Here is a 10,195-nt window from a genome sequence, read left to right as displayed (position 1 = left end):
TCTCCAAACGTGATTATCCCGATTGTAAATATTTCTATTAATTACACATTTCTTCCAAGATAATCGCATTATCCCCTTACCTTACCTTACCTTACCTTACCTTACCTTACCTTACCTTACCTTACCTTACCTTACCTTACCTTACCTTGTGTTGTGTTGTTTCATTCCCGTTTAAATGTGATTTTCAGTTAACAGCGGTTGGTGAGCACCACTGGTTGATGCGGAAACACGAGGTATAGTAGGGATAGAAACGCGAAGCGAATGGTGGGGACAGCGGGGGATCTTTTGGCGTGCTGCGACGGCTATCTCAGTCATATATTCAGTATTCTTTCTGTAAAAGGCAGGGCTTGTGTGCACGATATGCTTGCCGCTTGATTGTGCTAGTGCTCGGGGGAAACTCGCGATCAGCTGTGCCTCGAATCCTGTAAAGATGAATTTCGTTGTATAAAGCGTGCGTAGAATGGAAGGGCAAAGTGGAGCATAAGGCACGTTCAAGGATCCGTTCCCTTTGTCACGAAATTACTCGATTTGCTCGAAGATGCAGTACTCAAGTTTCTCGATCTGTTCTCACGCTAATTCAGTTTTTCGATAAAAATTTCTTTTCGTTCCCGTGTTACAAAGATATCTCGTGTTTTTAGACCTCGAGTGAGGAGAGCAATTTCGAAGTCACGTGACAAGGAAAAGGATCACTGTGCGTCAACAAAGAGCACGCGTTCCTCGTAGACGTGTATGAAATTTTAAACTAGAGTCTTTAAGTTAACGAATCTGTTCTTATTTAACTTTTCGAAACAGAACTACTCGTCTCTACTTGTGGTACTATTCATATTGTCGACATTGCCTTAGTTTCACGCTGTGTTGCATTGAGTGTAGCCAAAATAAATACGTATTTACATCAGAAACACTAAATTGTTACACGATTGTTCCATACTTTTTCATCGCGTCATTTCGTTTGCCCTTAAAGAACGACACGTGCTCGCTGCGATTCTAAGGATAAGATTGAAACTTTTCAAACGTTGTGTCAGAAATAGTAATCAGTATCACGTGATTAATATATGACTGCATATGAATGACCTGATATTTTCTAAATCGTGTATCACTTAAATTTTTACAGTCCATACTTCTCATACAAATGTATTTCATACACAAGAACAAAGATAATATTTATCAACGTATACCTAACAGAGAGGGACACTTCGTAGAAGGACATTTACAATGTTATCACAGCGTCGAGTGCAGACTGAATGAACTTTTTATATTAGCGATATCGAAATCCCTGGTATTAGTACAATTAATTTTGGTAATAAAGCTTACTGTGTCTTTTAGAAATCTGTCGAAACACAAAGAACAAACGACGCGACGTTTTGTGTGTATCTATTCGTAGAAATTCGATAGCAAGAAAGTAAAGCAGGACGATAGTGGGCTGCCTGTAGCGTGATAACGATCCATCGTAACAAGGTTACAAATCAAACTTGCAAACCGCTGATCACCACGATGCATTGCTGGCGAAGAATGGATGTAAAATTGCGAAATTTTGCGCGATTTAGAACGTAAATGAGTCATTGCTCTGAAAACGGAAGTGAACAAAGGCTCGGTCGTTTGGCATTGCTTGCTAGTGGGGACCGCGTTTTCAGAAAATATATATACAGAGCACGTTGATCGAACGGATGCAATTTGATAAGGGATGTGAAAATGAATAAGGGACGTTTAAGAAAATGATTGCACGTACGAGGAACGCGTGACTGCTTTTGTGAAAGATAAATGATGCTCCAATTCTTGTCAAACATTCCCGCATAGCACGCGGTTTATTCATTGTATATCATTGACTTTTTGCATCGTGATTTCCGTATAGAAAACGAGATAAGGCTGATGTCAAAGACTATAAAATGACGAGTGAGACTGTGAATCATTGAATCATCGTCATGTTTAACATTTTAGACACTCGCCTGCGGAATTCGCTAAAACGAAGACAAATCGTGACGCTTCGGCATTATCGTTGATCGAGTGGATCCTTAAATGCAATATCGGTATTCTCGAACGCGTACCGGAAACGACATTGGTATTATTAACGCCTCGATGAAAAGAGGGACAGTGAAGTGTCGATGCAACTACCATTGTGTTAAAAGTTTAAGAACAATGGTGGCTTTAGAAGTATAACAACGAGATACTTATACACCGAAGAAAAAAGGATGAACCGAAGGCGTGTCGTATAATTTGCAAGGTTGTATTTATTTATAAGGTTGTATTTATCGATCTCGCAGACTACTGATCGAAACGGGAGATTCTCGTAATTATTATTTTTAAATAGTAATAAATAAATAAACAAAAAATAGTAATAAATAAATAAAATAGTAATAAATATTTTTTAAATAGAGTGCATCGGAAGAAAGAACGTAAGGAGTAAGTCAGAAAGAAAAAAAAAAGGCAAAAACGCGGTAAAATTGAAGATGCGTCACATAACTCGTAAGGCAATGTTGCATTAATCATCAAAAGTGTTTTATATAGTACTGATTGAAATGATAACGTCTGTTTCTGACAGAGTATCTATCATCGTGAGACAGAGTGGCGTGTAAAAGGTAAACCAAACGAAAAGCGAGGAGTTTCATTGACTAACGTTTGAGTTTTCGTTACGATTGCAACGAATTATATAATCGATCGACAAAAAGAGAAAAAGAGAGATAGAGAGAGAGAGAGAGAGAGAGATGTGTAAAGTACATCGAGAATGACCTTCACTGCCGTCTCGTCTGTTTGTCTATCATCGATTGAGAAGAACTCGAAGAGATAAGATCGTGCGCGATTTAATTATTATTCATCCGTGATCGTTTTGGCGGTGTAAAGAGAAGGATGCGGCACGCATGCCGGAAGAAGATGATTGTAGCGTGGCGCTATTCTGACAAGAATATCGGCGAGATCGTCTTCTAAGAAAAAGCTGCAGTTGGCTATGCTGTGTCTCTCGGCACAGCAGGTGTATCGTGAGAGATGACAGTCACTTATACTGCCGAAGTCGCTACCTGTAGAGGTTTCGGTTGCTTTCTAAAATTACTCCTAAGGTAAGTAGTTTCGACTTTGCTAAACTCTGTTTAGCCGACGCAACACAATTCGCTCTCGTTTATTTTTACTCTTCGTTCCTCTTGTCAATGACATTCATTTCAGTTGATTCCTACACGTTATCGCTACGACGTTCCCTTTAGTTGAAGATAATCATTGCGTACTCAGCACTCGGTAGATAGCGTTCTTTAAATGAACGAACAATAAATCTCCAGATACTCTGTATTAATGGATCTTTTTCTGAATATTGTCTTTGCACGCGGTACAATTATCAGATAGCGTCGTAACGTCTGAATCGTATTTTCAACACTTCCGTCATTGCGTTTCCGCGATGAAATCGTGTCATTTGAACGCGAAGGATATCAAGAAGAAACGCAACCAAGGTTATACATATCTCTTGTACATGTACCGAGCATGTGTGTAAGAAGATCGTATCGCTCATTTTCTAGCACTTGCGTTTCATGTAGCATTCGTTATTTACGTAGAGTACGTTGAAACTAACAAGGACGTTAAAACTAACCTAAAAGGATCATTATTTTCATCTTACACGAAACGTTTGCTTCGTTGATTTAAAGACAGCTTCTATATATACAACATCAATGCACGCACTACGCAGTTTTGTTCCTTTTTTTTTCTGTTGATCTGTGGCCATTGACCTTTCTATTATTATTTCAATTACATTGTATCCGTACTCGGATGCGTGGTATGTTTCAAACTTGTCACGTGCGAACCATGCCCTAAATTGCGCGCATGTTGGGCACTTGTTTGCTCTTCGAAGAACTCTTTACAGTTATTTCGTTTATCTGAATTCTGTTGTACTGCAACGAAATTCTAACCAATGTTCCGTTATTCTGCAAAATAAAGCATAATAGATAGCATTCTTTTCTTTCAAGAGAAGAATCTAAAAATTACCGGAAACGTGGAAGATAATTCTGGAGAATGATAAATATTATGTTTCAGTAAAATTTTTCAAAGTTACACATAAATATGACGTTGTCATGTTGTGATGTTGTAATATTATTGAACATCATGTATATAAAGCCTTTGTTGCTCAGCAAGTTTAGATAAGTGGAATTCTGTAATATTCTTGCTTTCGAGAGACTCGTTGAAGTATTGATTGTTTGACGATGGAACGTGAAACAGTAATATTTACCTGCGTGTTTCTGATTCAGTCGTTTTTTAGTATTCACGGCACACCGTTTCATTACCTTTTTCATTAGCGGAACGTTTATTGCGATAACAGAACCTCTTAATGATCCAACGACCTACAAGCGTATTTCACGCTTATCCTGAAAGATATTTTCGATCACGCGTCACTCTTTCGAAAAAAAAAAACAAAAAAAACTGTGTAGATTTCGCATTCAAGGCCCGCAACGGGAGACCACAATTCCGCGAATCGATCCGCGCTCATTTCCCTCCGTTTGCTCGTTATCGGGTCACGTTATGTACAGCAACTTACCAAAGTCGTAGAAACTTTTCTGAATGCATGTTGTACGAAATTGAGTGTTGCGTTGAAACTGGATTATATTGATAAAAGAATCTGCTATACGTGAACGTAATGGATATTTAAGATTTATTTAAATCATTGTATATGTCAGCGGGCCATTCGTGTCGCACATATATTAATCTTTTGTTTAATATTTAATATATTTAATATATAATATACAATATTTAAATATTTAATATTTAATATTTGATATTATTTAATTATATTATAATATTATATATTATATTAAATAATATAAGAAGACATATATTATATCTTCTTATATATATCTTCGGATTGATTTTAAGCTTGATGAATAACCGTGATAGTCGTGTTTCATTATCGATGTTTTAAAAAATTTTATATAATACATTTAATACGTACATATGTACTTAGATTAGGTTTAGGTTTTTAATTTTATTTTTATTAATACCTATGTACCCATACTCTACGTAATATAACTATTATAATACCTATGTATTATATTATATATATCTTTATTAATATATAAAAATATATAAAATAATATACAGGTATTATAATAATTATATTATATAGTATATAAGTATATAGGTACATAGATATTAATAGAAATTTTAAAAACCTGAACCTAATCTAGTACATAGGCATTAAATATATATACATATATTTATTTATTAATTACATAAAGGGTTAATAATACTTTCCAAATACTTTCGTGAGCGTATACCGATCATGTTGTGATGGCGTGCTGGCACGTAAACAGTCATTTTGCCCGTGATTACCGTGAACAATGGAGAATTGTCCGAGTGTCACACGCGGATATCACAATTACGAAATTTTTTTAAACGTGAATTATACAAAGAAATTCCTCAAGAAGAGAAGAAAACGACCTCGTAATTCCGATATATTCAATGTGATTAAGCCTTTGCTTACGGTCGTAATAATCGTCGGACGAACTGTTGGATTTCTCAGAACTAATAGATTCAAACTGCGTCTTGGATCACGTGATTTCGTGATTTAAACTAATCGTAAATATCGATCGAGCGCTCATGAAACTGTCGTTATATACTTTTAACGTGTATCGTTCGTTTGATTGTTAACGGTTCATTTCTTTTTCCAGATGGCGGGCAAGCATATACAAGCTTGTCTGGTTGGACCTGCTCCTCTTTCTTTCCATATACTACACGCTGTCGTGCATCTACCGATTCATCCTAGACGACGAGCAGAAGAAGACATTCGAGGCCATAGTGGCGTACTGCAGCGAGTACAGCGATCTGATACCACTGTCTTTCGTCCTGGGCTTCTACGTCAGTATTGTTATGACCAGATGGTGGAATCAATACATGGTGATACCGTGGCCAGATTCAATCGCGGTTTTCGTATCGGCCACTATTCACGGCAACGACGAGAGAGGTCGATTGATGCGCCGAACTATCGTTAGGTGCGTGTAATACGTGATAGTGAGCGAAGGGCATCTGTCGTTAAAATTAAAATGAATTCATGAATATTCGTCAATGAAAATAAAATGTCGTACTTTGCACGACGAAAAGACAGTAACTATCACGGTGAACAACAGCAATTACCACGATTAATTTCAAGGAGAGAATTAGAATTCAGTTTTTACTTTTTTTTTTTTTATGTTTTCGTTTTATGACAATTGTCTGTCTCTTTTCTTTTCATTTCAGGTACGTGTGCGTTTGTTTAACGCTGGTATTGGCGATGGTCTCGCCCCGCGTGAAGAAACGATTCCCCACGTTGGAGCACTTCGTGGAGACCGGTCTGTTGTTGGAGAACGAGCTGGTCATATTCCAAAGACTCAATGCAAAGTTCCCTAAGCCGAGCAAGCATTGGTTGCCGATAGTGTGGGCGTCGAGTATCGTGACGAGAGCGAGGAAGGAGGGTCGGATTCGCGACGACTTCGCCGTGAAAACCTTGATAGACGAGCTGAACAAGTTTCGCGGTCTTTGCGGCAACCTCATGCATTACGATACAATTAGCGTCCCTTTAGTTTATACTCAGGTAGGTGTGACGAGCCTGCATCGAATCTATGCGCACGTTTGTCAAGAATCATTTTCGTAGGTTGTTACCCTGGCGGTGTACACGTACTTTCTAACGAGCGTAATGGGCCGTCAGTGGCTGCAGAATTCGTCAAAGTCGATGATCGATTACTACTTCCCAGTTTTCACGACGTTGCAGTTCTTCTTTTATATGGGCTGGTTGAAGGTAGCTGAAACGTTGATCAATCCCTTTGGCGAGGATGACGATGACTTTGAAGTCAACTGGATAATCGACAGAAATTTACAGGTATGACATTTATCAGAAGGATCATCGTGCTGTTTTGTTAATGGACTTTTAATAGTGGATGCAGTTATAAAAATGCACAGAGCACTCAACCTTGAGAAACGCATGGATTAATCGTCACTTTTTAAATGAAATTAGAACAAGATTCTATGTCACAGCCAGAACCATTCATCGCCTAAGGATTAACGTAGGTATCTTCAATGCGTTTAAATGTTTGGAAACAGGTGAGCTACCTTATCGTCGACGAGATGCACCACGAGCATCCGGAATTAATCCGCGATCAATACTGGGACGAGATCTTCCCTACGGAGCTTCCGTACACGGCGGCAACGCAGCCCTTCCGCGAGGAGCATCCCCAACCGTCCACCGCTGGAATTCAGTTGTCCGCGGCGCAGCAAGAACTTCAACCGTCCTCGGTCAGGATCGATGAAATGGCAGCTGACTATCAACAGAAGTTCCATTCTGACTTGGCGGACGACGCCGCGTCTGGTATACATTTCACAGCGACCGGGAAAATGTCAAGGTTGGTTTTGAAACTGATGCCGTTTTTATGAATGTTTCACTCGACGCGATACGGTTTTCTGTAAACGCTCACATGCCTAACGCTTGACGCCAGGAGCGCAACCGAGAGTGGTAAAATAGCGAGGTAATGACATTTCCTTTCGCACGTATGTATGTATGTATATATCTATTTGCTGTACAAGTCGCGACACTGAGTACGATATACGAAGTATATAAAAATCGTCATTGAACCGGAGGTGTGTGTATTTATTTATAGAAGCGCTAGCAGAGTGAGCAATCGGGATCGTACTCTGAGCGGTGGCTCCACTCCAAGCATCATCGGGGGTTCCCTAACAAGAGTCAACAGCGTGACCAGCGTGTTGAAACGATTGTTTAGTAAAGAGGATAGGCCAGATGGCGGCACGTCGGCTGGCACTAAAACTCCTGGAAGGCTCGCGAGTTCCAGTTCGGCCGCTTCGTTGCAAAATCGAGCCACTGGTATGTATAGATTTTGTACTTTGTGTTAAGAATTGCGCGTGACATGTGTATGCGTATTCTTCGGACCAAACTATAAACATGTTCAACATGTACGGAACGTTTTAAATAGCAGGGGGAGGCTCGATGAGAATTGGAGTAATCAAAGAAGAGGCGGACGAACAAATGACGTTAACGTCAATGAAATCGGAGAAGAAACCTCACGTACAGAGCATATTTTCGACGGGACCACCACCTGCAAGCGCTCCTGTTGCTGTACCTGGCATGGAGTATTCGCGAAATGAGGAGATATTTTCGTGTAGCGCTCCTCTAACCGGTGTCTCGTTAGAAAGCAACGTCGTTGGAAGCTCCAACGGCAGGAGGTGAATCAAAGTTAACAATTTTTCCTCAAGGTTAACGAAATCTTTCCCTCGCCAAACCAAGTTGAAACAATGAAATTTTGCGAATTTTCAGCGCGCAACGAGTGTCGCAGTCAGCGCGATCGAGCATTACCTACGAACCAGCAACGAGCTACGTTGGCAGCGTTGTGGATGACCTTATAAGCAGTCGTAGTTCGTCATTGGCCAGCGTCAATTCGGACGACGAATTCACGAAATTGAAGACGGAAAGAGAAAGACAAAGACGCGAAAGGATTGAACGAAGACTGGCTAGAAGCATCAGTGGACACACTAACTTGATCAGTAGACAGTCAAGAGGTTCTCTGGATAATGAACATCTTTTGCTGTCGGAGTTGGCGAATACCTCGCGTTTATCTATGGCGCGGGACGACAGTGATGACAAAAGAGTCGAAAGTGACCGTCTTTAGCAGACCTGTCTATGGGCTTATTTTGAAGTCTAATTTAAATTGTGCAAAATTTTTACGACAGTAGTTTTATCGATCAGTCAAATGATCGAAGAAAGTACGTGAATTTTGCATGGACTTTTATGACTTGATCAATATTCACGGCCATATTAATGTATATATGGGTTTTTAATTAGAAAGAGTTTAACATTTGATGATAAACAACGTACGAGTCAAGTTTAAGTAGTTATAATAATTGACGAAAGACGCAAGGTGAGAAAGTGTAGAGCTAATCCATTGTAAAACGGCAAAAACTATTTAATAATCGCGTTTGGATTTATTGTAAGGGCAAGACGTTTGCCTTCTAATAAATATGACTTGAGGATTGTGTAAAAGATCAAAAAGGTTACATACGCAAGTATGCAAACGTCAAACGTACCGGTATACCTCTCACTTCAAATTCTACGTATCGAAAAATGACAATAATTGCGAGGACATTGTCATGGAATATCGCCTTAAAGTGTATTGATATCTACATTTTTACATATTTACATTTAGCAAACGTTATAAGGTAAATCGTAGTTGTCTAAAGTTCAAAAAAAAAAAAAAAAAAAAAGAAAGTCGTAAAGAGTTAATTACTTAATTTTTAATCTAGCAAGTCGATCTTTCTGTTCAATTTTTCTAGATTTAAAGCATCACGGAGACTAGTTGCTCGTACAAGAAGCTCCCGAAGACATTCTGATCAAATTTTTGTATTCGGTTCGCGGATTTTGATTGTTACGAAGGTGTTGAAAGTGCCTGCCTTGTGCCTACGTACTTTATACAATCAGAAAGCAGTACTCGACACTTGTTTATCGTTCAATAGTAGCTTAAGTTTCTACTCTTTCGCGTAATGTGTGATCAATGTTGCGCTCAAAGTTAGCAGTGCGTTCGAGCATGTACATTCCAGGAAACAAGGAGATCTAGATCGAAGAGAAAGTCAATGAAACGACCGCACGTCCACAGGATATGCCTAATTTCGTATTTTTCTTACGTTTGTAATATGCATTATCGTAATATCGCACACACTTTCAACCAAAATATGGATTTAAATTACTTGGTAGACGATAGAAAAGTAACAAAACTTTAGGAGAAATTTCGAATCAAAAAATGACGACGAATAAAGAGAATCTTGTATCTAGAGGAATTAGCAAAAGAATGTGTACGCGTGTATAGAAGCTTGCAAGCCTAGTTAACGTTCGTTAACTGCCTCGTTACTGTACAACTCTTTCATTTCGGAATCCACATTCCAGAGCGCGATTAATTAAATCTGACGATGCTTGTACAGCCAAGCGTTTTGTTTAACAGTATTACAAGGTATCGAAGAGGTACCCTCTCGGATTTTCGTCGATCCTTTTTTCTGAATAAAGAAAAGTGAATTGCAAACATCAACAAATTCTCAAGTTTTTTTGTACAAACGTTCCCTGAAGGATACCCCGAACGCGAGGCTTTGAAACGGAGGTTTTGAATTTTCCCGCCGGAAATAGCTGCGAGATGTCGCGGCGATCGACGGAGGACGGCCAGGTAGAGGGGGACGCTTCGTGAACGATCGGGGGAGCTCGGCA

At 39.3% G+C, this 10,195-nt stretch overlaps 1 protein-coding gene across 11 annotated transcripts; it reads left to right on the top strand.

The window, feature by feature from the left end:
• Nucleotides 1-302: 302 nt before the first annotated feature.
• LOC122538529 (bestrophin-4) lies at nucleotides 303-10,026 on the top strand. Of its 11 annotated transcripts, none has more exons than XM_043672694.1 (12): nucleotides 303-424; nucleotides 1,936-2,284; nucleotides 2,371-2,460; nucleotides 2,537-3,047; nucleotides 5,634-5,954; nucleotides 6,199-6,532; nucleotides 6,593-6,817; nucleotides 7,039-7,337; nucleotides 7,431-7,460; nucleotides 7,593-7,813; nucleotides 7,923-8,172; nucleotides 8,264-10,026. In XM_043672694.1, the coding sequence occupies exons 4-12, from the start codon at nucleotides 2,977-2,979 to the stop codon at nucleotides 8,613-8,615; spliced, it is 2,103 nt and encodes a 700-aa protein (XP_043528629.1). In that variant the 5' UTR covers nucleotides 303-424; nucleotides 1,936-2,284; nucleotides 2,371-2,460; nucleotides 2,537-2,976; the 3' UTR covers nucleotides 8,616-10,026. The 11 variants fall into 11 exon arrangements, with proteins under 11 accessions (XP_043528629.1, XP_043528627.1, XP_043528625.1 ...); XM_043672692.1 differs by having other exon boundaries at nucleotides 308-451; XM_043672690.1 differs by having other exon boundaries at nucleotides 308-451; nucleotides 1,850-2,284.
• The last annotated feature ends 169 nt before the right edge of the window (nucleotides 10,027-10,195 follow it).

The sequence above is a fragment of the Frieseomelitta varia genome, unplaced genomic scaffold (assembly GCF_011392965.1).
Source record: "Frieseomelitta varia isolate USP_RPSP 00005682 unplaced genomic scaffold, Fvar_1.2 scaffold_166, whole genome shotgun sequence".
Lineage (NCBI taxonomy): Eukaryota > Metazoa > Arthropoda > Insecta > Hymenoptera > Apidae > Frieseomelitta > Frieseomelitta varia.
Note: the sequence above shows the minus strand (reverse complement) of the source record. Positions and strands in the feature narration are given on the sequence as shown.

What these genes read in the sequence shown, in the direction of transcription:
- LOC122538529 (XM_043672688.1), top strand. Translation starts at nt 3,377, where the DNA reads ATGAAATCGTGTCATTTGAACGCGAAGGATATCAAGAAGAAACGCAAC. An exon ending in TCCCTTTAGTTTATACTCAG is followed by an intron (nt 6,533 to 6,592) that starts GTAGGTGTGACG and finishes TCATTTTCGTAG; the next exon opens with GTTGTTACCCTGGCGGTGTA. An exon ending in TAATCGACAGAAATTTACAG is followed by an intron (nt 6,818 to 7,038) that starts GTATGACATTTA and finishes GTTTGGAAACAG; the next exon opens with GTGAGCTACCTTATCGTCGA.